The sequence below is a fragment of the Natrix helvetica genome (assembly GCF_964273705.1).
Source record: "Natrix helvetica genome assembly, chromosome: Z".
In the NCBI taxonomy this organism is placed as follows: Eukaryota; Metazoa; Chordata; class Lepidosauria; order Squamata; family Natricidae; genus Natrix; species Natrix helvetica.
In genome coordinates, this window is record NC_138554.1 from 63,799,888 (window position 1) to 63,827,076 (window position 27,189).

The 27,189-nt window shown below is 42.5% G+C and overlaps 2 protein-coding genes across 3 annotated transcripts in view; one reads left to right on the top strand and one right to left on the bottom strand.

The window, feature by feature from the left end:
• The window catches only part of ZPBP (zona pellucida binding protein), a 65,698-nt gene that overhangs the window by 37,935 nt on the left and 574 nt on the right, over positions 1 to 27,189 (top strand). Inside the window, exons 4-7 of one of the 2 annotated variants that reach the window (XM_081931905.1) lie at positions 211 to 360; positions 3,304 to 3,522; positions 4,848 to 4,924; positions 14,038 to 14,215. In XM_081931905.1, coding sequence (XP_081788031.1) covers positions 211 to 360; positions 3,304 to 3,522; positions 4,848 to 4,924; positions 14,038 to 14,215 — 624 coding nt within the window. The remainder of the gene's footprint in view (positions 1 to 210; positions 361 to 3,303; positions 3,523 to 4,847; positions 4,925 to 14,037; positions 14,216 to 27,189) is intronic. The other variant, XM_081931906.1, reaches the window with a different exon arrangement.
• The window catches only part of VWC2 (von Willebrand factor C domain containing 2), a 90,447-nt gene continuing 70,661 nt past the window's right edge, over positions 7,404 to 27,189 (bottom strand). Inside the window, exon 4 of the mRNA XM_081931903.1 lies at positions 7,404 to 7,794. Coding sequence (XP_081788029.1) covers positions 7,502 to 7,794 — 293 coding nt within the window. The 3' untranslated portion in view covers positions 7,404 to 7,501. The remainder of the gene's footprint in view (positions 7,795 to 27,189) is intronic.

Below are 27,189 nucleotides of genomic sequence, written 5' to 3' on the forward strand. Positions count from 1 at the left end.
ACTTTTTTGGGGAGTATTATAATTTGAAAAAGACACACATGCAAATACACACACACACACACACACACAAACACAAACACACAGAGAGATAGAGAGATAGATAAAGTAATTGTGATATGCTTTAGAATCAAGACTAAATAATTAAAACATGTAGTTACTATGGTTTGAAATTCCTTAAACAACAAAATTTATTTTATCATTTCAATACAGGAAATGAATCTCTGACAATATCGCCATCAGGAACTCTTGTATTCCAACATTTCAAATCTTATATGAGTGGAGTTTACACATGTTCGCTAGTGTTTAAGCCTACTACTGAGCAAGAAGAAAAAAGCTATTTAATTAAATATGTTATTTACGGTAAGACAAATAACTGTCCTTTTTTGTTTTTCAGTGTTTCATTTTTTTGCCAAAATTATATAATGAAATTTACTACACAGTTAAACATGTTGCGGCAATTAATTTGTAACCAGCTAAATCAGAATTTAGAAGGTATTTACTCTTGGTACAGAATATATGAATATAGATTTCTGCAGTTTTTTTGTTTTTTAAAAAAGGGAGCAAGAAATCTAATTAAGTAGAAAACTCTGAGAAAGTAGAAAAATAATATCTAACTAATATATTGGGGATAAGTGGAATGTTCAATTTAAGGCCATGTTTAACTACTTGGAGTAAAACTGAATTCCAGAATTTTAACTCAAGTTTCAAGTAAGGCATCCTGTGCTCCAGAGTTTTCGCTCAAGTTTCGATCAAAGTGTGGTAATTTCACCTGCATTTGCAAATATTTCAATATCCATTCCTTGAAGCAATGGCCTTAAAACATGCATGATTTCAGTCTTTGCTGCCACTGGCCCCACTGCCATTGGTTTTAGATATGAGCGTATTTTAGATATTGAGAAATATTTTGGAGATAAAAATAACGCTGTGTCCTTGATCAAAGGGAGAAATTCTTTCTCCCCTTTCTTATACTGTAGTGAATTAAGGAGGTATCTCTGACTGACTTCTAAACGTTATTTGGACATGGTAGACTTATCACTTGTTGGCTTGACAGCAGAGGTTACATATCTCTGTCAAGGTCCCCTATAATATTTTCTACAGATTCTGTATTGGGATAAAAATGGAAATTGTAATTTAAATAAATGAATCAAATGGTGTATTGAAAGGTAACAAAATAGGTTTCAACGAGGCCTAGGTCTTAAAATATTGTATCTTGGTCATGATATGATTTATTTTTATTAATATTTTGTATGTATGCATGGGTTGAATTAATCCAAATGAATATTTGTTTTAAATTAAATGTTATTGAGCTGTAATTATTTTAAAATAATATATCAATGATCGTTAATTAATAGTGCAAAAATATCTTAATTTCTCAGTAACATTTAATTATTTATACATTAGGACTAAGCTGATCTCAGAATATTTGCTGTGATAGCACTTTTTTTATGATACATATGCTGTAGAACAAGCATTCCTGGCTCATGGCCCACTATGGGCCTTGAGCCCTTATGAACTGGGCTACAGAAGTGGCAGGTGTGCAGGTGCTTGCATCCCCTCTTGTGTGAGTGGCAGCAAGCACACCAGTGTTCCATTTGCACAAGTGGCGGGTGCACCTGCCTGCCACTTGTGCAAATGGAGCTGTGCATGCAAGCTTGCACGCCTCTCTTGTGGAACCATATCCTTCGTTCCCCAGCAATCTGCAAAGCCAGAAAGGTTGAGGAACTCTGCTGTAGAGACCTTCTGTGTTATGTAAAGTTCTTTCTTGAATTTGGGTCTTGCTTTGGGCAATTTGGGACAATGCACTTGCAGAGTGGTTACAATGCTGGCCTTGTTAGCTAGAAAAGCCAGCAGCCTAGGTTTGAGACCAGAGTGCCATGCCGGGGTGAGTCCCCTCCTTGCCAACCTAGCGAGTTTCAACCTAGTTTGAAAGCATACAAATATGAGTAGATAAATAGGAACCACTTTGGTGGGAAGGAAACAGATACAATACAATACAATACAATACAATAGTAGAGTTGGAAGGGACCTTGGAGGTCTTCTAGTCCAACCCCCTGCCTAGGCAGGAAACCCTATACCGTTTCAGATCTCCATTATATAATGAGGGCCACATGACTGTAGAAATGTCTTCCAACAGCACTAGTTCAATGGTCTTGAAACGGAGATGAGCACTCTCTATAGTTGGCAATGATTAGTGGAGTAAAATAATTCTTTTTACGTTTACTTTATTTTTGGCCAGTTGATAACCTTAGAAATATTAGCTGCTATTGGGGATTACAGTGAAATTAAGCTCCTCTGCAACAGAACAATTAAATAGATCTTTCTTTTTGGGAAATTAGAGCATCATTTTGGGAAATTAGAGCATCTATGCTCATTGAGCCATTTTTTTAGAAGCAATTTTTGAAAGTGGGGGCAATTTTTAATTTCTTGGGTTCTGGTAAAACATTGCTTAGAAGAAATACATGGATAAGCTAAATCAGGCATTATTTATTATTTATACTGTTCTTCAGTGTCTGTGAAAATACTTGAATTTGCTGTGTAAAAATTGGCCACTAGATGAAATTAACAATTACAGTTGAAAGAGAAGAACATTGTAACACAATTACAGATTGAAGCAAAATACTGTAACGTTTCTGAAAATACCACCTTTGGCTGGTCCCAGAGTGGGTGGGAATGGAGATTTTTCAATATCTTTCTCCCTGGAGTGGGGAGGGAATGGGGATTTTGCAGTATCTTTCCCCTGCCATGCCCACCAAGCCACGCCCACAGAACCGGTAGTAAAAAAAAATTGAATTTCACCACTGTCTCAATGGGCTGTTATTTCCAATATTGAAGCCTAGTGGATGAATATAATAGTTGATAGTTCAATAAAATACAATAAATATTTTCAATGGCTAGGGTACTGAATATCAGGTTCTCTCATAATATGGGAAGTGGTGGAAACGCTCATTTTTGGCCATGGATTTCAGCAACATAGGCCATTCTTAAAAAATTTTAAATGTCTAGATCTCAACTTCAAAAATGCATGAGTTATTTGTAATCAAAAATTCTTTACTGTTGTGATTCTTGAACAATGAACAAACAGTATTTTGACAGAAGTTGGATAAAATTTTATCTGCTCTTCAAAAGAAAAAGAATTCCAACTACTTGAGTATACCTAAAGTAGCAGCTTAGTTCTTGATTGTAATATTCTAGGGGATTGTATTTTTTCTCTTTTAGTGCAATTCTTGTTTAAAAAATAAATTAAGTAGTTTTAAATCTTGGTATCTAGCTTTTGTTTTGAATCTAAACTTTTTTCCCCTGCAGCTTATTCTGATCCTAACTTTTACTATGAGTTTACAGCACGGTATCATTCAGCTCCCTGCAATAGTATCTATAATAATTCTTTTGAAAAGAAGCTGCTTCAGATATTGGCCAAGCTTGTTGTGGAGCTAGCCTGTGAGGTTTCATTACAAAAGTCTGAATGCCATCATGTAAAAATGCAGAGAGCTGGAATGCAAAACGAGCTATTCTTCACTTTTAAAGGTAAGACTAGTTTGAAGTCTTAGTTCATGGAGGCATGTTTTTCATGATGTGTTGAAAACTATTTTTGTATTAAAGGTGTATCTGAGAGAAGTTACATAAAAAGTAATTGAGATGTTAATTAATAATGTATAACGAAATAATTTTGACAGATTGCTGATTTAGTAAATGACCAGTCATTTTAATTATATTTTAGGAAGGTATCATTAATGAAATAATGATTTCAGTAGATCCCTGTTACTCAGTTTTCTTTGCCTTTGTAGATATTTTTAATAATAAAACATAATTCGGTAATACTTAATAATGGAACAGTAGTTCTCTAAAATGTTGATGAATTAAGAAGACAATGAACAGTTATATGCACAGATTTATTATTGACCATATTGTAAGCCATTAACTCATATTTATTGTGACATAAACTTCTGTGGATTAAAGTCCATCCTCAAATCTGTTAAATTTGAAGGTTGCAAGGAAATAAGTTGGTAAATAAACTTTTTAAAAGTATAAGCTTTGAGAGCCTGGAGTTGAAATACAAGTGATCCTAATTATTGGCAGAGGTTCTATTTAAGTCTAATAACAGCATTTAAGTCCTTGAAAAAATATACTTGACCCATCCAGGAAATCTGATTTTGTGGGGTAATAAAACTGTGACAATGATGACAAATATGATTGTTCACATAAGCAGTAAATATATTTTGTGGTCTTTATATAACTACACATTCTCTTCTTTCAGTTTAAAACTTACTCCTTTGTATCATATCAAGTCACATCATTGGTCTGTTTAGACCAATACCATGTGCTACAACACATTTTGGACAACAAAACTCTTCTTTAAAAAGAGGTCTTGATATTCAACTTAAAAACTTTGACTTCTAATTTATGAATTCTATGTCAGAGGTCTAACTACATCATATACTCTAAAATAGATTGTTAATTGCATCATTTACATATACAGAGTATAAAAGTAAAATTTGGTGATATGTGTAAGAGGATTAAATTCATTAATCAATTATTTAAAAATTCACTGTTAAATAGATGCCATAGTGGCTGAGAACACCTTAGTGACCTTGACAGATGTCTAAAATTTTAAGTGGCATGGATCAAATTAGTATTTAGATGGGGGACTTATAGAAAATCTAGTACTGCAGAGTAATGTGAGATGTTGAAAAATACCTTGGAAAATTCCATTGACATATTACTTACCAAATATTGCCAAGGAAACAATATGGGTATCTAGTCCAGGAGTTAAAGTTCACTTACTAGTTCCTTTAGAAAATGAGACTTTTTATCTTGTATAGTTTCCCTCGTATAGCTGAACATTTTTACAGTTTCTTCTCTAGAAGCAGTAAAAGGCAAAAGTGTGTGTTCGAGCAGTGTATGTGATGTATCAAGAAGATTACGAAAGGTAATATAAATATTTCAGAAAAGAAATGAAATTCATAAGAATGCACTTGTTTCTTGTTTATCTTTCAAAAAGTAAATGAATAGCTTTAATATTCTTTTTGTGTAGTTGTAAAATAAAGCTTGAGTTAAAAAGAATGAGAATGTAGTTTATTATCAAAGAATATGGGATGAAATAAAAGAGGTTCATGCAGCAAGTTCAGTTCCTTAAGTTTTGTCAAATTAAATCAATTAATAACAATACTAAAAAATTAGCCTCATTTCAAAAACAGTGATCAGTATACAAAGTGGATAAAATTTGTTCCAACTTGGTGATGGTTTCTGTTGGTTTGTTCTGTGAAAATTGTGGGGATCCATTAATAAAATAATATAAAATTCTGCTTTAGTATATTCAGATCTTTCCATTGTTAACATAGAATACTTATCCTTGTAAGAAGGGAAAAGGGGAAAACAGAAGAAATGTAAATATTCTTCATTTTGGACTTAAATGTAAGCCCAAAAATACATGTTCATTCAGTTTCCCAATTACTACTGCCTTTTTAATCTGTGCTGCCCAGAATACATTGTTTTCCTTCTTTAATAAAGGATTAAAGAAGTGGACCAGGGAAATGCTGTGGATATGGTATACTAAATGCTGTACTTATGGTATACTTATGAATTATGGGGTTTCAGAGGTTTGGCTAAACCGGTAGTGGTTTGGGGGCACGAGTCACTGGGACTGGCAGCGACCCAGGCCTGCCATGCCACCGAACCAGGTGGCGCTGTTGGTGCCATCTTGTTTTTAAGTTTTGTGCATGCGCAGAACAATTTTAATTGAATTGTGCATGCGTGCACAGTGGGCATTCAATGCATGCACGAGCAAAACGGCAGTAAAGCTGGCCGGAACCCACCCATGGTGTAAGTATATTATAAGTGTAAGGCATTTGACAACTTATTTCTTAGTAAGATGGAACAATATGTGATAGATAGTATCAACATCAGAAAGTTTCACAAGGCTCACCAATCACAATTGCACATCTGGTCTTCAATGGAATTACATCTATGTGGCGGGAAGCAGTAGGATTCCTCAAGGTTCTATCTTGGATCCAGTGTTCTTTAATATCTTCATAAATGATGTAGATGAGAGGATAGAAGGAGGAGTCATTAAATTTGCATACGACAATAATCTGAGGGGAATTGCTAATAGTTTAGAAGATAGACTGAAGATTCAGAAGGAGCTTGACAGATTTTAGCAATAGGCCCTAAGATGCAGTTCAGTTTTGAGAAGAGTAAGGTCCTGAAAAAACAAATGCAGTAGGCAGTACCTGGATCAACAGTATTAACTGTGAGAGAGATTTAGATATCCTAGAGGACTACCACTTGAGCATGAGGTAACTGTGCTACAGCTGCCAAAAAAGCCAATGCAGTCTTAGGTTACACCAATAGAGGGATAGAACCACAATCACAAAAAGTGATAATACTGCTCTATGTTGCACTATTGAGGCCACACTTGGTATACTATTTCCAGTTCTGGTCGTCACAATAAAAAAGATGATGAGACCCTAAAAAGAGTACAGAGAAGAGCATCAAAGTTGTCAAGCGATCTGGAGGTACCGCTTAACTGTATGATAAATGATTAAGGAAAATAAGTATGTCTAGTCCCATGATGGTGAACCTTTGGCACACGTGTCTCAGGTGGCACACAGAGCCCTCTGTGGGCACGGCAGCTGTTGCCACAGCCCAGTTCCACTGCGCATGCTAGCCAGCTGGTCTTCAGGTTTCTGCTGCACATGCATGGGGGCAGGGCCGTCCCTGATCTCTGCAGTTCCCCCCCAGCATGCCTTACCTTTCTCTCCCCCGCTCCCAGCAGGCCTTTTTTTCTCCTGCATTACTACTGCCCATGCCTTTCCCCATCTCTGCTGGTTCCACCCTTCAGAGGTGCCTCTCCAAGACAGGAATGGAAGAGAAAACTAAGGCGCGCTGGGGGGACAAACTGAAAAGATCGAGGAAGGCACAGGCGGCAGGAATGCAGGAGGAAGTTAGGATGTGCTGGGGGGAGAAACTGCAAAGATTGTGGAAGGCATGGGAGGCAGAGATGCAGGAGGAAGCTAGGACGCGCTGTGTGGGAGAAACTGGAGATTGTCAGGCCTTTCCTCATCCCGTTCTGGGCCTGAAAAACCTGTACCAACCTGGAAGCCAAAATGGGGCCCAGGAGCGTAGGGTGCATGCTCGGGGGAGGAATGAACAGGGAACATGTGGACATGGGTGGGGCGCATGCGCAGGGGGCATTTGCATTGCATTTTGGGGATGGGGCAAGCGCATGTGCATTTGCACGCACACATTTTGGACACTTGGCACCAAAAGGTTAATCATCACTGGTCTAGTCTAATGAAGAGGAGGATTGGTGTCAGACCTGCCCCAAATCTAATTCTAGGAAAGAACGACCCCAGACTCCATTTGGTTGAAGTAATAGGTATTTTTACTATGATAGAAGGGTTGCAGGGCACGTAAGGTGGGATCTGAAGAATTCTGCCCAAAGAAACAGATTTTTTCCTTCCATCCTCTGCCTCCTTTGAGTCAGTCACCAGTGTCCAATAGCAAGTCATTTGGGTGTTTTGGGAACTGTTTGACGGTGGGCAGTCAATCTGCTCATTTTCAGACCAGTTGTCCTTGAAGTCTGGAGTAAACTGGCACAAGCACAAGTGGTTATACTCATCACTGTCAATTTGTCCCCCTCTCCTGCCTCCTTCCTTCTGTTTTCACCCCGGCTGTAACCTACATTCCAAATCCCCTTTCCCCCCTGTCCTTTGATATCAGAATTCAGGCAGAAGCATGGTCCGAGTTGCTGAAGATGGCAGACCTGACATTCTTTCCCCCTGAACAGAGATGTTAGTCCTGGAAAAGAAAAAGAGACAAAGGGAGGGGGGGGGGGGAGAAAGGAATATAGGCATCAGCCTGGTTTGTCCAGGTATTTGGAGTGGAATTTTTTTAGCATTCACATGGTAGGCACCTACATATTCAGTTTCACTCATGTGTGCAAGAGTCCAGAATGTCCTTAACCTCAAAAATATTGTTCACCTTCAATAAGAATAGGAGATGGAGGTGGTGGTTCAGTAGAACTGCTTGCAGGCTTAAGCAGGTTGCAATGAAATACCAGGTGAATTCACCTTAGCGATTTTGCCAATTCTAGTTGGATATTAAATACATTTATCATGTATTCAGGATCCGGTTTTTGGGATGGCTGTGTTGATTGAAGATACTTAGTGGATAGGTAGACTAGATTTCTTATTTTAAATTCTTTTGGTGGAGAGCAATTTTTGTCCAGTTGTGTGTGCCTACTGCGTGTCAGCTAATGTTTATGAACCACAGGCCAGGGGTTTTGAAGTTGGGTCACCCATTCTGCCAGGGAGGTTATGTTAGGTTGAGATTGAGGTAATTTGGGCATGGCTACAATGTCTTGGCCTGAAGCCACTTTGAATGGCTCAAAGCTGGTGCTGCTGTCAAAGGAATTGTTATAGGCTACTTCTGCAAAGGGAAGCAAATCGACCCAATTGTCTTGTTGCTAATTGATATAGCACCTGAGGTATTTGTCTAATACAGAATTTGTACATTCAGAGGATCCATTAGTTTCTGAATGATGACAGGAGCTAAGTCCCTGGGAGGTTCCCAAGAGTTTAAGGAACTCTTGCTAGAACCGAGAGGTAAATTAAACTCCCCGATGTGAGATAATGCATTCAGGAACACCATGTAAGCAATATATGTGCTGAATAAACAGTTTAACAAACATGCACCTGAATAGATTTTGTGACTGGGCATAAAGTGCATTTGTTTAGAGAAAAGGTTGATTATGACCCAAATGATATTATTGCCAGCACTTTCAGGGTGTTTGACCGTAATGTCCATGGATATTTCTTTCCATGAGACTTGGGGTTTAACTACTGGTTGGATGAGTCCTTGTTTTTTTCCCTGGCACTATTTTGCTGAGGCACACATGGGGCAGCTGGCTATATAGCTTTCAATGTTTTTTTTTTTCAAGATGGCCATCAGAATTGACACTTTACCAGGTTTAAATTTTTTATGAACCCAAAATGACTCACCGTTTTAGTGTCATGGCACTTTTGAAACACTGTTATGTGTTGGCTTTCGAGGGCCATATAGTTTGCACATAATCCATGCAAGTCCATCAAGCATTGTGCATTCTGCTTCATGGTCCCTAAATCAAGGGTTTGAGCTTAGATCTCTTTTAAGGAAGTGAGCAAGTTTTTTGCCAGAAGAGAATTCCTGCTAGTTGTTTTTAGGGAATCACTGCTCTGACTAGTTCTTTCTTTTCACTATTGTACTGGGACAGCATTTGCCAGGATGTTTTCCCTCTAGGGAGGTATCATAATGTAAACTTTAATTGATTAAAGTATTGCGCCCACCAGACCTGTTTAAGTGATAGTCTCCTGTGGGTCTTTGATGCCTCTAGATTCTTATGATCAGTTCAAACCTCAAATGGGATTTTGCTGCCTTCTAAGAAATGCCTCCACCAGACTGTGTATGTCTCTTTCTCCCATACTGACCACCTGCACTCTCTTCCAGTAAGTTTTTGGGAGTATAGACACAAGGCTGGAGGATTCCTGGATCATCTTTCTTAGCAGCACAGCCCCCACTGCCATGTCACTGGTGTCTGCCTAAATGACGAATGGGGAGGTGTGATTGCAGTGTTTTAGCACAGGCTCAGCTGCAAACAAGTGTTTGAGGTTTTCAAAAGTGGCTCAACATTCCACTGACCATTTAAGAGATTGGTTAGATGTCATAGATAGGGTTGTTTGTATGAATGTGGGAATGAATTGGCGGTAAAATTGGCAAACCTTAGCAAACTCTGACATTTGTTTCTGGTGCAATGACAGGCCCAAAAACTGCTTGGACTTTTTCAGAGTCCATTTTGATCCTCTTGTGGGAGATGCAGTACCCTAGATAGTCAATTTTGCTGTGATGGAATTCACTTTTTGATAGGTTAGCATACAGTTTGAAAGCTTGCAGCTTTTTTAACATGGCTTGCATCAGCTTCACTTGCTTAACCAGGTTTCCGTGTAGATCAGAATGTTATCTAAGTACAGTAGGACGCTTTTGAATAAACGTTCGTGCAGCATTTTGTTAATTAACGGCATAAATACAGTGAGTGCGCCTTGCAGGTCAAATGGAAGTATTTGGAATTTAAAACATCCAACTGGGCAGTTAAAAGCTGTTTTTCATTCATCCCCTTCTTTGATTCTGACTCAATAGTAAGTCTCCTGGAGGTCCAGTTTAGTAAAAAAGCATTTCCCTTTGGCCAGATGAGCTAGCATGTCCCACATAAGTGGCAAGAGATAAAAGTCTTCCACGCATACTGCATTTAACCTTCAATATTCCACACAGAGATGAAGGGCCCATCCTTCTTGGAAAGGTACTGGTGCCACCACTCATGGTCTAGCTGGCTGTATAAAGCCTTGTTTTAAGTTTTTGTCAATAAAAGCCTGGAACTCATCAAGCTCCTTTGGAGTCTTTGAATATAGTTTAGGCTTAGGTAGTATAGCCCCTGGCAGTTTTTCTATAGAACTGTCTATGGGGTTGTGGTGATGGTAGTTTGCCTGAGCCCTTTTCACTAAATACGGCCCATAGATGTCAATACTCTTTTGGAATTTGGGGCTTGACTTTGGGTCTCTCCTTCCCTTCTGCCCCCACTTCCCCTCTGAATTTCACTGTAGCTTCTCTCCTTCCATGTTTGGGCATTCTTCCCCTGGGATTTCCCTTGGGTTCCCACTGTCAGATCTTTAAGAGCCACTTCCTCCAATTCACATAGACTTTCCACTTTTGAAGCCATGTTAATCCTAGCCTTTCCATGCCAGATACAACAATAAAGCTTAAAATATCTATGTGCTCTCCCATCCTCATTTCTATTGGTTGGTGACGAATATGGCTGAAGCTTCCCCAGCCACTAACCCATTCAGCTGGTTGCCTCAGGTGCAAGCCCATTTCTTCCACTAAGGCAGGGATGACTAGGTACCTCGTGCAGCCTGAGTCCAGAAGGGTCACCAGCTTCTCATGTGCCCTGATAAGGGAGCCACTAGTTCTACTGGTACATTCACTAGTATCACAGAGTGACTTACCAAGGGATCACCATCTGCTCTTGCCCATGCTTTTTGGATCCTTGTTTGGAGTTCCCGCACTCTCAGTGGGTATGTGTGAACTTCATGGCCTCTATCCATTTCAGAGCCATCTCTTGAATTCTTGTGGCCACTACCTGCTCCCATTCGCATTTGTACTGGGGCATGTGGGAGAGGGCGTTAGCTATAAAGTTCCTCCCCCCTGGGATGTGCTTTAAAACAAAATGTAAACTCCTTGGTGTGGCAGTCCATTGGGCTTGAGGCTGCTGAGCTGCCGGGGGCAGAGCAGCTGTGGCTGAGGTGTTGGGTCTTGGGCTGCAACTATCAGAGGAGGTGCAGCCACAGAGGGGAGCACAGCTGGTTTGTTGTCCATGTGGGCCGTCACTGGCAAGAGCGCCAAAGCACCCATCTGGGCCAGGGCCTTCTGCGCCTTGAGGCTGCAGAAAGCCCCTCTAAGGAAATTGAGTGCCTATTCGAATAGCACACCTTTGTGATTGAGCTCATCAGGTGCCATGATCTCTTCCTTGGGTTCTCTGCTGCAGCTTCCATGACTGGCCATTTGGAAGTTGACCCCAGAAGGCTTCTACTCCCAGTCTTCTTTTATTCCGATGCCTAGGGACAACATGGGCTTTAGCTGTTTGTCACAGGATTCAAATTCCACAAGGTACTCAGGAGGATCTCTTTTATTTTGGGATCTTGCTGCTGCTTCAGCCAAGGTTTCTTCTTCCTCCTGTTCACTGTTGTGAGCTGACATTGTGTGTACAGTACCATGGTAGAGGGGGACCAATTTTGCAGATCCCACCTAATGTCAGACCTGCCCCAAATCTAACGCTAGGAAAGAATGACCCGAAACTCCATTTGGTAAAGTCATAGGTACTTTTACTACAATAGAATGATTGCAAGGCAAGTAATGTGTGATCTGAAGAATTCTGGCACAAATCATGAGATTTTTCCTTCCACCCTGGTCTACCTTCCTTGAGCTAATCACCAGTGTCCAATAGCAAGGCATTTGGATGTTTTGGGAACCATTTTATAATGGGCAGTCTATTCACTCATTCTTAGGTTGTCCTTGAAGTTTGGAACAAACTGATATAAGCACCTGATTATTCTCACCTATGTCGTTCTCACCTCTCTCCTGCCTCCTTCCTTCTATTCTCACCCTGGCTGTAACCCACATTCCATAGTCCCCCCACTCCTGTCCTTTGATGTCAGGTTTCTGGCAAAAGCATGGTCCAAAGTGCTGAAGCTTGCAGACCAGACAATTGGGATGACATAGGTATCTTCCAGTATTTGAGGGGCTTCACAAAGAAAAGTTGATCAATTTATTTTTCAGAGCATCTGAGGGCAGGACAAAGAACAATGGGTAGAAGCTTCTTAAAGAGACACTTTCAAGAAAAATTGGATATTCATTAATCAAAGATTGTATAAAGAATTCTGCCTACAGATAAGAGTTTCGCAGCCTAGTGTTGGATTAGAAGATCTCCAAAGTCCTTCCCAGTCGTATGATTCTTTATAGATAAATAATCTTACATGTCTCGCCCTAGACCAGGGGTCTCCAACCTCCAATCAATGAACCGGCACCAGGCCGAGGCATGCCAGAAACCAGGCTGCACAACCAAGTGACACCGCATAAGCGGATTGCAGGCAGCATGCCCCTGCGGTCCGCGGAAAAACCTCTCACCATGGAACCGGTTCCTGGTGTTCAAAAGATTGGGGGCCGCTGCGCTAGTCATTTTAGGAGATTATCTTTTATGGAAACCAGGAGGGAAAAAAGTACTAAGGCAAGAAGAATAATTTGAGTATATTTTTTCCATTTAGTTCTTATAAAACATGTATCCACCCTCTGAAAGAAAAGAAATTGAAGGAGAAATCTGGAGAAATTTGATGGCATCAAGTAATTGGAGAGGTGTATTTAATTATCCTCACTTTTGGTTGTCTGTAGCTATTTGAATGCTGTGGCTCAGTGGCTAAGATGCTGAGCTTGTGGATCAGAAAGGTCAGCAAAGGTGGTTCAAATCCCTAGTGCCGCATAACAGAGTGAGCTCCTGTTACTTTTCCCAGCTTCTGCCAACCTAGCAATTCGAAAGCAATTAAAAATTCAAGTAGAAAACTAGGGACCACCTTTGGTGGGAAGATAACAACGTTCCATGCGCCTTCGGCGTTTAGTCATGCCGGCAACATGACCACAGAGACATCTTTGGACAGCGCTGGCTCTTCGGCTTTGAAAAGGAGATGAGCACTGCCCCCTAGAGTTGGGAATGACTAGCACATATGTGCGAGGGGAACCTTTATCTTTAGCTATTTGAATAGTAGGCCAAACTAAGAATTTTGGTTCATCAGTTTTCATAATTGGAGCTAAGGTTAAGAATCTGTCTGAACCATCATAAACATTTACTATCTTGACACGAAGACTCCTGTAACAGAATCAAGAAGTTTGAATGGGCCAGTTAGGTCATTCAATCCAAACTGCTACTCATTGTAGGAGCCTAAATTAAAACATCAGAAAACATGGCTGTTTAGCTTCTTCTTAAACACATCCAATGTGTCTACCACATCTTCGGGCATTTATTTTGTAAAAATGCTTTAGGTAGAAAGTTTTTTTAATATTCCCTGCAATTTATATTCAGTATTATATATACTGCATTCTGGAATGAGAAAGGACAAATTTCTTTGATATCCTTTCAAGTGTTTAAAGAGTGCTTTTATGTCTCTCCCTTCCAAACACACACAACAGTCATCTTTACTTAAGGGTGAACAAACATAACTCCTTCAATCATTTTTCTTAAAATTTAGTTTTTAGTGCACTGAACCAGCATGTCACAGTCATTCTCTAGTCATGTATAAGAATATTTATTCGTTGTATATTGCAATAAATACATTAGCCAAGAATAAACAGTTAATGTTATTGATAGAGTTTGTATTTTTTATATAAGTACTGGTAAGAAAATAAATAAATAAGAAAATTGCTGATTTTTATCTTTATCAAGAGAGTAATTTCTTTTTACTTCAGGCAAAAGACCTAATAGAGAAATTCTTTAGCCAACAAGTTGAAGTTCTTGGAAAAAGAACAGCACCACTACCTGAAATATACTACATTGAAGGCACTCTGCAAATGGTGTGGATTAATCGCTGTTTTCCAGGTTATGGAATCAATTCTCTACTACATCCAGATTGCCCTAATTGTTGTGGTAGGTTGGAAGCATAACAATTTCCAGGATTATAAATACAGACTAAAATATATTTTTAGAGGAATTATCTGCTTAACTTTTTATTACAACAGTTGGTATATTTATTGCTTGTGATAAATTTGGTTATTATTTCTTATGGTTTGGTTGCATAGTTTATGGTGAATATCTTGAAAATGGAATGTAACTGCAAATGAGTTGGTTACTATGATAGACTAACTTGTTGGCATTTGTTCGTTGTGACTGAGAGAAATGGATTTGGTCTTAGTATAAATCAAATTTAAATCAAAATATTGTGATTTACTATTATGATTAATATATTGGCTTGTACCTATCTTTTCTAGAATAGATGATAATTACTCTAAGGAATTGGAGTTAAGAGTTCTTAGGGATGCCTTTTGTGACAGCAAAGTTTAAAAGACTACTTGTGCTTTCTTGAGTTTGTAATGCAGTTCTGATTTCAATAGGTAGACATTCTGCAATCACTCTATATTTGGAGATGTCTTCCTTGTACCAAATGCTACTGAATTAAAAGGGAGAAAGCTTAATACTATTGGATGAAAACTGTATGTGTCTAGTGTTATATCTCTGAATCAGAAAATATAAGTTTATCTTGGTTATGAGTTGAATCTTCCTTGTGGTGAAAACCTTACCCTTTTTCTTCTTGTTGATAAAAGCAATAGAACATTGAAGCTTTCCATGTCCAAATTACAATATTGCAAAGCAGCGGATTAATATTGTTTGTCACTCTGTATGTTCTGCTCCTAATCCATGACAGGTTCCAGTGCTTTGAGATTAGACACTTGACTCCAATCCACAGATTTTACAACACACTCTTCATACTATGTTTTTAAAAGCACAACTTTTTTTTAAAAAAAATATGCTTTTAAAAAAAATAGTTCCTTCTTTATAGCTTTTCTTTTTCAAAAACAAATACAACAAATTATTATGAAAAGTGTCTATTAACTAGAGGTATTAGGGAAGAAATAACAACCATTCACATAAACATCTTACCTGAATCAAATTAATTTATTCACACAATAAATTAAAATATTAAATAGTAACCTTTGGTGCAACATATACAGAAGAAAAAAGTGTAACCTTGGCCAAAAATAAAACAGTTTGGCCATGGACCAAACTAAACTTAAATTGTGAAAAAGGACAAAATATTAACTTGGAGAAGAATGGGAAAAATTTAGTGGCTGATAATTCAGCATAATTCAAATGCACAAGATGAATAAAGGGCTCTTTTACTTTAGCAGAAATCTTTCATTTGAGAATTTTAAACCATTTTTCTTCCCCAAAGCCTTGATACTTCTACGGTCAGCTTATTGTTGATCAATTCCATAAATTCGGGTTGCATTAGATTAAACAATTGCTATCTGAAAGGATGTTGTAGATTTTACAATATACTCTTAGTTTAGAACTGAAAACATGCTGTTCTCCATAGCGCTGCTTGGAGAGTCCAAGGAAGGGTTAACACAGCCTGTTTGCCCATGGACTGAATAGATTTTTCCCCTCTGGCCACGCCTCCTTTGCCTCTTCTGGCTCAGTTTTAAAAACTCAGTCCGTCCGATAGGACGAGTTTTGGGGAACTCTCAGCTTTGAGCAAACAGACTGGGTTCTCCAATAGTATTTTTAGAGTATTTTATGTGTTAATATTAAGTTGTTATTAGGATTTTTCCCCAGATTTTATTATTTTGACATTTTATTTTCCTTTTTTTTCTATTTTTTACCAAGAAGAAGATTTCCAAAAGTAAGGCTGAGGCAGCGATCGGTTCCACAGCTGCTTAGTCGCAGCTGGGGGAACAAGCGAGGCCGCTTGTCCGGCGTCTGCTGGCGAGCGCAGGGAAGGACGGCAATCCCCGTGTTTCCCTGGTCGCTTTGGAGAGGAGGCTTTTAAAAAAGCCCTTGCTTCTCCAAACGGCGTCTTTTGCCGATCGGGAGAGCGGCGGCCATTTTGAAAAGCGCTGCTTTGGCGCGCTTTTCGGCTGCAGCCAATAGGAAGCGCCTGGACCTTAAGTGAGGCTTTTGGTGCGCAGAAGAGCCGGCGGCCATTTTTTTTGGAGCATTTTACCCACCGGAAAGCAGCAGCAAGCAGCAGAGCCTCTCCGCCTCAATCAGACAGCCGCGGAGGATTGCGAGGGCTTGCCTGGGTCTCCAGCAAGCCTGAAGTTCCCCAGCCACCTAAGGGGAAGCGGCAAGGAGTGTCCTGGTGCCTGATCCAGCCTCCCATCTGAGTCTGCAGACGCTTCTGGAGCCGTCGGGCCAGCGTCCACTGCCCTTCCCTCAGCAGCGACCTCTTCGACTCAAGATCAACCAAGGATGGCTGATGAAGGTTTGGAGCGAAGGGAGGAGCTGGCAGGGCCATCTGCAAAGCGCAGTAGGCCAGATCCCTCAGGCCAAGGGAGAAAGGGAAACAAGGGCGCTGGGGGGAAAGCTTCCCACTCTTCAGCTGGGAGCAAGGCCCCCAAAAGTCAAGGGGACAAGGGGCCGGACTCCCTAAAGGACAAGTCTGCTAGGCCCCAGGTTCCCTCTGCACCCTTACCAAGTGAGGCTGGGCCAGTTCCTTCCCCACCCATTCAGAGGGAGATAGAGCAGGGGGAGGAAATGGGGGATAGATCTCCATCCTTCTGTGATAGAGATTCCATGTCAGGATCCCCTGCAGCCTCTCTGGGTTACCCAGGTTCTCCTAGCTCTTCAGTCAGGGAGGATATCCCCTCCTTTCAATGTTGTTTTCATGCAGAGGATCAGAGAGATCCTCCTAGGGGTGCCAGGGGACAGGCCTATGACCAATCCAGGCCTGTAGAGGACAAGGGCCCAGCTATGTCAGCAGAAATGAGGGATCTCATTACGCAGGCTATTTCCCAGGGTGTGGTAGAGGCCATGAGGCTACAGGAAGGCAGGGGTGGCAAGGCCTCTAGGCCTGTTCGCCCCCTGGGGGAAAAGAGGGCCAGAGTCCTCGATTCCCTGGGCACTTCTATCACCACAGAGGTGTCTACGTGGGAGGAGGAGACTGCTGAGGAATTTGCTCTCTCGGAGGATGAGGATATGCCTCCAGACAAGCCCTCCTTCACTGGTCTCTTTAAGCCATCCTTATTCAAGGCCATTTTACACAAGGCCAGAGCCTCTACTGAGCTTGGTGCCAAACCTAAGGACAAGGAAGTCCCCTCTACTTCCCAAGACCTCATGGCAGGGCTGTTCAGCGAAACAACCCCTGACCCAGAACTGATACCAGTCCCTGACATGTTCATGGAAGTTATCCAACGCCAATGGGCGCAGCCAGGTACCCTGGCCAACCCCAGTGGCGCAGACAAATCACTGTACCCCTTAGAACCTAGGCTGGAGGATGTATTGAAACCTCCAGAAGTGGATGCTCCTGTGGTCTCTCTGACCTCTAATTCTAATCTCCTGGCCGAGTTATTAGAAGGGTTAAAGGCAGAGGATAAGAGGGCAGAAAAGGCTTGTCTTAAAACGCACCAGGCGGCTGCCTGGGCGATCAAAACCTCCACTTCTGCCTCGTTCTTTACGAGGGCATCCCTATTATGGCTGCGCCAACTCAGATCTCAGCCCCCATCTGAAGAATCTCGTTGGCGACATGATCTTAACAAGATCATTACGGCTGTGGAATATGCCTCTGATGCATCCCTGCATGCAGCGAAATTCGCCTCCAGGGCACTAGCGTCTAACATCACTTCTCGCCGCCTGCTTTGGCTCCGGCACTGGCAGGCGGACATGAAGGCGAAGTGGAAGCTGGCTGCAGCTCCATTCAAAGGGGTCAACCTCTTTGGGGATTCCCTAGAGAAATTCCTAATTGAGACTAAGGATAAGAGGAAGATTCTCCCTTCCACCTTCAGGAAGCATGACAGGAAAGGTCAGGGCTCGTTCAGGAAACAGGCCTTTCGGGCACAGGAAGGTGCCCAGGCCTCCACCTCTTCCTATTCCTCCCAGAGACAGTTTAACCAGTCCTCTGACAGGTCCCAGGAACGAAACAACTTTTCTTCCAGGGGCAGACAATCCAATCAAGGGTCCTTTCGGAAGCCCTTTCGTGGGGGCTCCCACAACCGTCAGTTTAGACGTGGGAAGTGACCGTCTGGGGTCTCCTCCCATCGGGGGCCGCCTGCAATTCTATGCAGACCGTTGGGAGGAAACAACCTCGGACAAGTGGGTCTTAAACACCATCAGGAGGGGTCTAACCTTGGAGTTTCTATCCTTCCCTCCGCGAACCTTTGTTCGCTGCCCACTATCCAAGAACCCTGTAAAGAGGGCTCTCATGCAGGCAGAAATCGATCATCTTCTGCAGATCAATGCAATAGAGTCAGTTCCTCCAGAACAGGAAGGGAGGGGGTTCTACTCCATTCTCTTCCTGGTCCCCAAGAGTTCAGGGGGGTGGAGGGCCATTTTAGATCTGAAGCGCCTAAACAGACATCTGGCCTACAAGCACTTCAAAATGCAGTCTCTTCAGTCGATCCTAAGCTGCATGCGACAAGGGGATCTGCTCACCTCCATCGATCTCAAGGAGGCGTATCTGCATGTGCCCATCCATCCCGCACACAGGAAGTTCCTGCGCTTGTGTTACAACGGAAAGCACTTCCAATACAGGGCGCTTCCGTTCGGACTTTCTTCTGCACCCAGAACGTTCACGAAGCTTCTTGCAGCTGTGGCGGCCCACCTGCGCAAGCTTCCAGTCCGCCTGGAGTGCTATCTGGACGACATCATCATCCACTCAAGGACTCATCAGCAAGCGGTGAGAGATGTAAACATCACAGTACACACCTTACAGGACCACGGTTTTTCCGTAAACATGGAAAAAAGCAACTTGACTCCTGCCACACGCATACAACACCTGGGCGCCATAATAGATTCAGTATCTTGCCAGGTGTCCCTGTCTCCGGAAAGAATCCGCAACCTCAGGAGCAGAATCCGGTTGTGTCGCAGGAACAGGTCCTGGCAGGTAGTGCAGCTATCCCAACTTTTAGGGATCATGATTTCTTGCCTCAACATAGTTCCCTGGGCACGGCTTCATGCAAGGGAACTGCAATGGTTCTTGCTTCCTATGCAAAGAGCAAAGATCAGCAACTCCACCAGGAAAGTTCGCATCCCACCAAGAGTGACTCGGTCTCTGAGTTGGTGGCAGTCTCGAGCAGTGGAGAAGGGTTGCCTATTCAGAGAACCCGACAGGATCGTGGTAACGACCGACGCCAGTCTCTACGGTTGGGGGGCGCATTGCCAAGGTCAGTTGGCGCAAGGCAGGTGGTCCAGCGCGGAGGCAGCCCGGAGCATCAATTGGCTAGAACTCAGGGCGGCCCGGCTTGCGCTGAGGAGATTTGCAGAACAGCTGAAGGGGCACCACGTTCTGCTACTGACAGACAATGTGGCCACAAAGGCTCACGTGAACCGGCAAGGAGGGACCCACTCCAAAAAACTCATGTCAGAGGCAGAGGCCATAGGACGATGGGCAGAGATCCACTTAGCATCGCTGAGGGCGGATCACATCTCCGGAACCAGCAACGTGAGTGCGGATTGGTTGAGCCGTCAGACCATCGACAACTCGGAGTGGCAACTTCATCCGGACCTGTTCGCACAGGTGGTAAGGAGGTTCGGTCTCCCACAGGTCGACCTGTTTGCCACGGCGACAAACACACAGCTCCAGCGGTTCTTCTCCTGCTACAAGTCAGCACAAGCGGAGGGGACGGATGCCCTGAGGTCCAAATGGCCTCCAGGACTTCTTTACGGGTTTCCGCCCCTCCCTCTGATCCCGCAGGTGATCTACAAGCTGCTGAAGGGGGGGGGGGGCGGAGCTCATTCTGGTGGCTCCACATTGGCCCAGGAGATCCTGGTTCGCGGACCTGATCGATCTGTCTGTGGAACAACCGTGGAAAATTCCTCCAGACCAGGTATCCTTGCGTCAGGGGGCCATCAACCATCCAGAGCCCCAATGGTTGCAGTTAGCCGTCTGGTACTTGAGGGGCAGCTTCTGAAAGACCAGAGCCTCTCAGACAACGTCATTAAAACTATCCAAGCTTCCAGACGTCCGGCCACTACTCGCATTTACGACGCGACTTGGGCTGCCTTTTCTTCCTGGTGCAACCAACGGGACATTGACAGTGTGGAAGCGTCCATCCCTCAGTTGTTGGACTTCCTACAAGAGGGCTTGGACAAAGGACTGGCGCCAGCCACTCTCAGGCGCCAGGTTGCTGCATTATCCACCATCTTAGCCAGACACCAACTTCAATCCCTGAGTCACCATCCTCAGGTCAAGAGCTTTTTGAAGGGGGCCTACAACATTCGACCCCAGGTGGTGCACAGGTACCCGACTTGGAACCTACCCTTTGTCCTGCAAGCATTGACAGCGGCTCCCTTCGAACCCTTGAGGAAGGTCTCTCTTCGACATCTGACTCTTAAGACTGCCTTCCTCATTGCCATTACTTCAGCCAGAAGGGTATCTGAGATTGCGGCCTTCTCGGCCAAGGAAGAACTGTGCATCATTCACCCAGACAGGGTCATCCTACGGTTAGACCCCGCCTTCATGCCGAAGGTGAATTCTCATTTTCACAGGTCTCAGGAGGTTATCCTCCCGAATTTCTGTCCCAGCCCTCAACACTCCAAGGAGCGCAGGTGGCACAAATTGGACGTGCGAAGGGCAGTCCGCATTTACCTGAAACGAACTAAGGACATCAGGCACTCCGAGGCCTTCTTTGTGTCTTTTCAGCCAGGCTCGCTGGGTCGCAAGGTGTCATCCTCAACCATAGGTCGGTGGCTGCGGGCTTGCATTAAGATGACATATGACCTTCAGGGCAAGCCGGTTCCACCTCGTGTAACGGCACACTCCACCAGAAGTGCGGCCACGACCACGGCCTGGGCAACTCAAGCATCTATTCTGGACATTTGCAGAGCGGCCACGTGGGCGTCTCCCATGGCTTTCATTAGAAACTACAAGATCGATTCCTTTGCCTCTGCCGAAGCCTCGTTTGGACGTAGAGTATTACAGAAAGTTATTGAGGCTCCGGACAATGTCTCTTCTTCCCGCCCTGGGACACCATAGCTTGGGCATGTCCCTTCCTTGGACTCTCCAAGCAGCGCTATGGAGAATGACCATTGTCTTACCTGAACGGTCGTTCTCATGGCGCTGCGGAGAGTCCAAGACCCACCCAGGGTAATTGTTTAGCTCCGAGATTGTATCTTTACACAGGTGTGAGCTGAGGACGTCTTCGTCGGACAAGACCTCGTTTTTAAAACTGAGCCAGAAGAGGCAAAGGAGGCGTGGCCAGAGGGGAAAAATCTACTCAGTCCATGGGCAAACAGGCTGTGTTAACCCTTCCTTGGACTCTCCGCAGCGCCATGAGAACGACCGTTCAGGTAAGACAACGGTCATTTCAGGGAAATACAATAGATAATGAGAAAATATTTTGTTCTGGAGCAAGAACAATTTCCTGCACTCTGGATGGACTACCAACCCAGTTAATACCATTGCTTTTTTGTCAATTATTAATCCATTCCAGTTATTTAGAAAGAAGTGCCTGTTTTAATTTTATGGAATCGGGCAGAGTTTCTTTCATGTCACATCTATTACAAAAGAAAGTTGAGTTCTTTTGATAATAACCTCTGGCTATTGTTTAGAATTCATTTTCTGTAGGAGGAGTAGCACAACCAACCTGGGGTGGAGTTAAAAGAAGAATCAGCCTAGATTCCCTCCATAGCCACAAACGAACTGAGTTCTACCTCTCTTGAATTGACCCTTATCTAATGGTTAGAATCTGGTTGGGAATTTGGGGTCTTTGGAATTCAAGGGAGGTTGGACTTAGTTCACTTGTGGCTATGTAGGGATTCTAGGTTCATCCTTTTTAAAAATCTGCCCACAGGTTCTGCCACTCCTATATTTTCTCCCTCCTATGAGAGTTGACTCCATGTCTTTTTATTCTCTTATGTATGAGATGAAAGTCTTTTGTCAAGTATGTTTGAAGTTTTGTTTTAGGTTTTTACCATGCCAAGAACAATGGCCTCCAACTTGCATGGAACTTTCGAGATCAATATATAAGTATCTGTTTTTAATTCTGTTTGTCTCATTTGAATATAATACTTTGTTTGGTCTTCAATCTGAAGATATTGCTTTTATGGCAGAATTAAGTGTTGATTTCCTGTATTATGAAATAATTTTAGAAATGGACAACAGTTATTCATTAGTGCTATGAGCTGGTGAAACATTCTTGCCCTGTCCTTGTGAGATATTCAAATAGTGCCTTTATCAGCCTTATTTTTGACTAGTGTGCTTTTGTACATTTGCCGGGCTGCAACCTTCAAATTTAATAAGAAACCATTTCTTCAGATTGTCAGCAGTCTTTATGCAATATTGTTTTTAATACTCTCCTAAACTATCTACTTCATGGTGAGATTGTAGATTCATCTATGTGAATCTTAGAGATTAAAATGAGAAAGAACTGGGTCTTCAACTGTAATTCTTCATCTGAATTCTGAAAACCAGTCTCTCATCTGATTCGGATTGAAAGTTAGAATCTTGGATGTTCACTGTGATGATTATTGGATTGAGTATTGAGAGGAGATATTCCTTTTTATATGACATGTTGTGGCTTGAACAGGGCTTCTACAAAAAAACTCTCAAGCTCTGTAACATTTCACATCTGAACTGAAAACAATTCCTCTGTGTGCATTCATAGAAAAGTACTAGAGGTCCACAAGTAAATAACCATGGACAGTGGGAATGTGCACAATAAGAGCTGCAATGGTGCAGTGGTTAGAATGCAGTATTGCAGGGCAAGCTATGTCTACTGATCACTGGCTGCCAGCAGTTTGACAGTTAGGGTCTCACTGGCTCAAAGTTGACTCAGCCTTCCATCCTTCCAAGGTCGGTAAAATGAAAACCCAGATTGTTGGGGGCAATATGCTGACTCTGTAAATTGCTTAGGCAAGGCTGTAAAGCACGGTGAAGCAATATATAAGTCTAAGTACTATTGCTATTGCTAATAAAATGTACATATTGTGACCATATGTATTAGGTAAGAGTGCAATTGAGCAGTTGCTCCATGGCTAAACCTTATTAAAACTACCTTAAATCTCAGATTTAAGCCTTCCTAAGTTAATGTTAGTTATGTTTTTGCCTGTAAATAGAAGTAGAATATTTTGTGATGCTTATTCTGATGCTTATTCTTGTCAGGCTGAAATAGTGTCAATGAATATTATGTTACTGTAAGGCTATTGAGTTGCAATTAATCATTACATAAAAATAATTCTTGCTTTTTAGCATCGATCTCAAAAGTACCAGTTTACCTACTCAGACATTTTTATACCTTGTTTTTTTGCCTGGGAAACTAAAATAATACGATGCAATTAATTTGTTGGTTGCAGTTCTAAATTTTTATGGAGAACTCTACAAATATTTGCAATAACTGGTTAGGACCAGTTTACATTCAACAATGTTGATGTGAGAAACCAAGAATCATGAATTTGAGTATGAATACTCTGCTTACATTTTCTTTTCTTTGAAGATTAACCCATAGTTTTCCGGTATGGGCATACATGGAAATTGTTAGCTAATAATTTCCATTTTTATAATTTCAGTTCAGGTATATGAGAGAAAGTAAGCAGGGAATCAGCTGATAAAGAGTCTGATTTTCAATTTAATAAATTATAAATAAACTGAAAAGGCTATATCTGAACAAACCTTTTTTTAAATAGAAAAGACAGTTGAAGTATATCCTGATAAACAGGAGTGCAGATCAGTATATTATGATTAAAAATGATCCAAAATTGTTGTTTCCATCTTTGTCTTGGTTTGATATTTTGTTTTAAACATTTCTTATTCCTCTTTCCATTTTCCATTTTTAATTTCTTTTAATTAAAGAGCTTTTGGCACTGTCATCGACTCCATGTCCCAAACATTCCTCCGGCGCTAGCTCTTCTCTATCTCTTGTCCCCTCTCTCACTGCCTCACATCAGGTGATTTACTGTAGGGGAAATTTCCCTGGTCGCTATCCTGCATGGGACAATTAGCCATACAAGATAATTCTTCACACATCAGTGCAGGGAGAATACCTGTGGCTGGGTATTGGGCTGCCCCTCCCAGCAGACAGGAGGTGCTTTGCTTTGTGGAGGGAGGGGGGGAAGAAATTCCTCCCTGGCAGAGTTTGCACCAGCTACTTCCCCATGTGTGTAACAACTCAGAGGCTGCCATGGGGAGACCGGGGGAGGAGGACCAGGCCTGTGTGCTCCTTTATGTGTCATCTGATTCTCTCCCTCCCCTCCTGCCCTCCAACAAAACGTGCTGGGATCTCCCCCCCCCCCCGTCCCCTAGGAGAGCCTTGGAACGTTTTCCACATAGCCTAATGTCAAAAGTCGCCTGTCTTTTGATGATCTCCCATTGGGATTGGTTTGCACCTCACTGGAAGCTCACACAAGCCTTCATATTCCCCATGCTACCCCATTTGCTCCTCTGCGCAGTTTGGTAGACAACAGTTGGGTTGAGGAGGGGGGAGATTACATGTGTGTGTGAGAGAGATACATGAGTGCCTGGTGAGGCAACTTTGAATCCTAACAGCAGTGATGCAAGACCACTCAGCCCATCAAGTAAGGGGCCCTAAATGTGCCAAGCGGGTGGACAAGGAATCTTCTGCACTTCCTCAGAGTCATGGGGTTCTTGAATTGTACCTTAGTTTTGTTATTGTGTGTGTGCAGTTTTAAATTTTTAATTTGCATAGCGTTAATATATTAATTATTTTTTATTTGTCTTTTCATAATATGTAAGACCCCCCAGATGCAGATGGGTGGACTACAAATTTAATAAAGAAATAAATATTTATGAACTGAAAATAAATTAAATAAATCTTTCAGAGCTCAAAGCATTAAAAAGCACATTCAGAGAGCAGGTGGAGCACTCTTATACAGCAAATGCAAGAAGAGAATATTTTGCAGTTCAGTTTTCTAGTTTAGCAACCATGCCTTTTTTATTCCATCAAAGCAATCCTCCAACTTTTCCCAACAGTTGATTGGTGGTTCAGTGATAAAATTTTTGTCTGTCAGAACAAAATATATCAGAACCACCACCGACTTCTGCTCCTTTCGACAAAAACTGAAGACTCACCTGTTCCGTTTAGCCGGCTTGGCCCATTCATAGTCCTATTTCACCTCCTGGCAGATATTTTACTTGGGTATTTTTTAGGGGTTATTTTTAAGCATTGTTTTTAACTACTTTACTTGGGTACAGTCTTTTATAACCTCCTCTTTTAGGCACTTAGTATTTAACTATGTTTGTATTTTTATGTATTTATGTGTTTTAATCTGACTGTACACCGCCCCGAGTCCCTTTTGGGAGAGGGGGCGGTATAAAAGTCCAAAGTAAAGTAAAGTAAAATAAAGTAAAGTCTGTGATGGGGAAGGCTTGGGTTCAATTCCTGGCTAACACAATGAGGCTTTGCTGCTGCTACTACTGCTTTTGCTGTAAATTTTGCCTATATATATATGTAGATTTTGCCTATATATATATTGTGTTAAATATACAGTTTTATAGAAAAAATGCAGCATATATATATGCCACATTTTTCTGGTGAGCAAAAATATAAGCCCTCCCCCCGTATATAAGCCCCCTGGACAACCCCCCCCCCACCTCTGGCCAGGCAGAGCGCCGCTCACCATCCTAGCAGTATCCCGAAGGTGGCAAGCCACGGGAACCTGGGGCGAGGCAAAGGTGATTGCGTTGCTTGGCGCCTTTGGGATACAGCTAGGTTAGTGAGCAGCGCTGTGCCTAGCTGAAGAATAGGGTTGCCGAGTGGTTGCTCTCTTGCGAGCGGGCTCCCAAAGAGCTGGGCACAGCCTGATGGGCGAATGGCTGTCTTGCGCTGTCACAGCAGCGCAACACAACAGCCATGAAGCGACCACGCTCACAAGCAGCCACCCAGCAAACCCCCTTTGCAGCGGGGCACAGCGCCATTCACTGACCTAGGAGTATCGCCAAGCCACGTGAGCGCCTGTTTGCCGCCGCCCGGCTCCCGCGGCTTGGCGCCTTCCAAATGCCAGTGAATGATTCTCTGCATGGCTGGAGAGAGGGGTTGCGCAAGTGGCTGTTCCGCTCTTGCTCACCCACCTCCCAATGCATGGCCCAGCTCTCATTACGGAGCCAGGGCACCTCCGCCGCCGCCATCCCAGCCTGGCTTTTTCCGCGGCTTCCAACCCGAGTCTTTCGGCAGTGGCCGCTCTGGGCTCACGCTCTATGGTTGCACGCTCTGCAGGCAGCTGGCCCACAACCATAGAACATGAAGACCCAGGGTTGGAAGCCTGGTGGCTGTGGCAATGCATTGAGGGCAACTGGGGGGTTGCAGTGAAGTGGCTGCAGCAATGTGGCTATTGTCCCAGTTCAAGCTGGGAAGATTGCAAGTGCTGCTCATATGACCCGGGATGGCACAATCATAGTAAATTGCATTCTGGTTGCCAAGTGCCTGAATTTTGCTCAAGTCTCTCTAGGAATGCTATGATGGTCATAAATGCGAGGACAAGTTGTAAGTCACTTTTTCCAATGCTGTTGTAACTTTGAATGATCGCTAAATGAATGGCTGTAAATTGAGAACTATTTGGACTCAAGAAGATCCTAACCTTGGAAGCAAATGAACAGTGCAGACCCTGACCCTGTCTTACTATATTTGATAAAGTTCTTTAAAGTTCACTAAATTGCTGGAGAGATCACTGAAGGACCATGTTTCAATAGTTTTGTTCATAAAAAATGTTGGAAGCACATCTGCATAATAAACCAACCCAATCCAACCATAATGATCAATAGTAGAAGATCTATAACATTACAAAATTTATATTTTATTTTGGTACTAGCTGTGAAACATGAGTTTTCATACAATACAATAGCCCAGCAAATCCAATGCCAGTTGTTCTGTACCTGTAATTATTCACACTGACTCCTACAATGGAAGATAAATCTTAGAATATGATGGGATGGGGCAGAGATGTTAGCTATATAC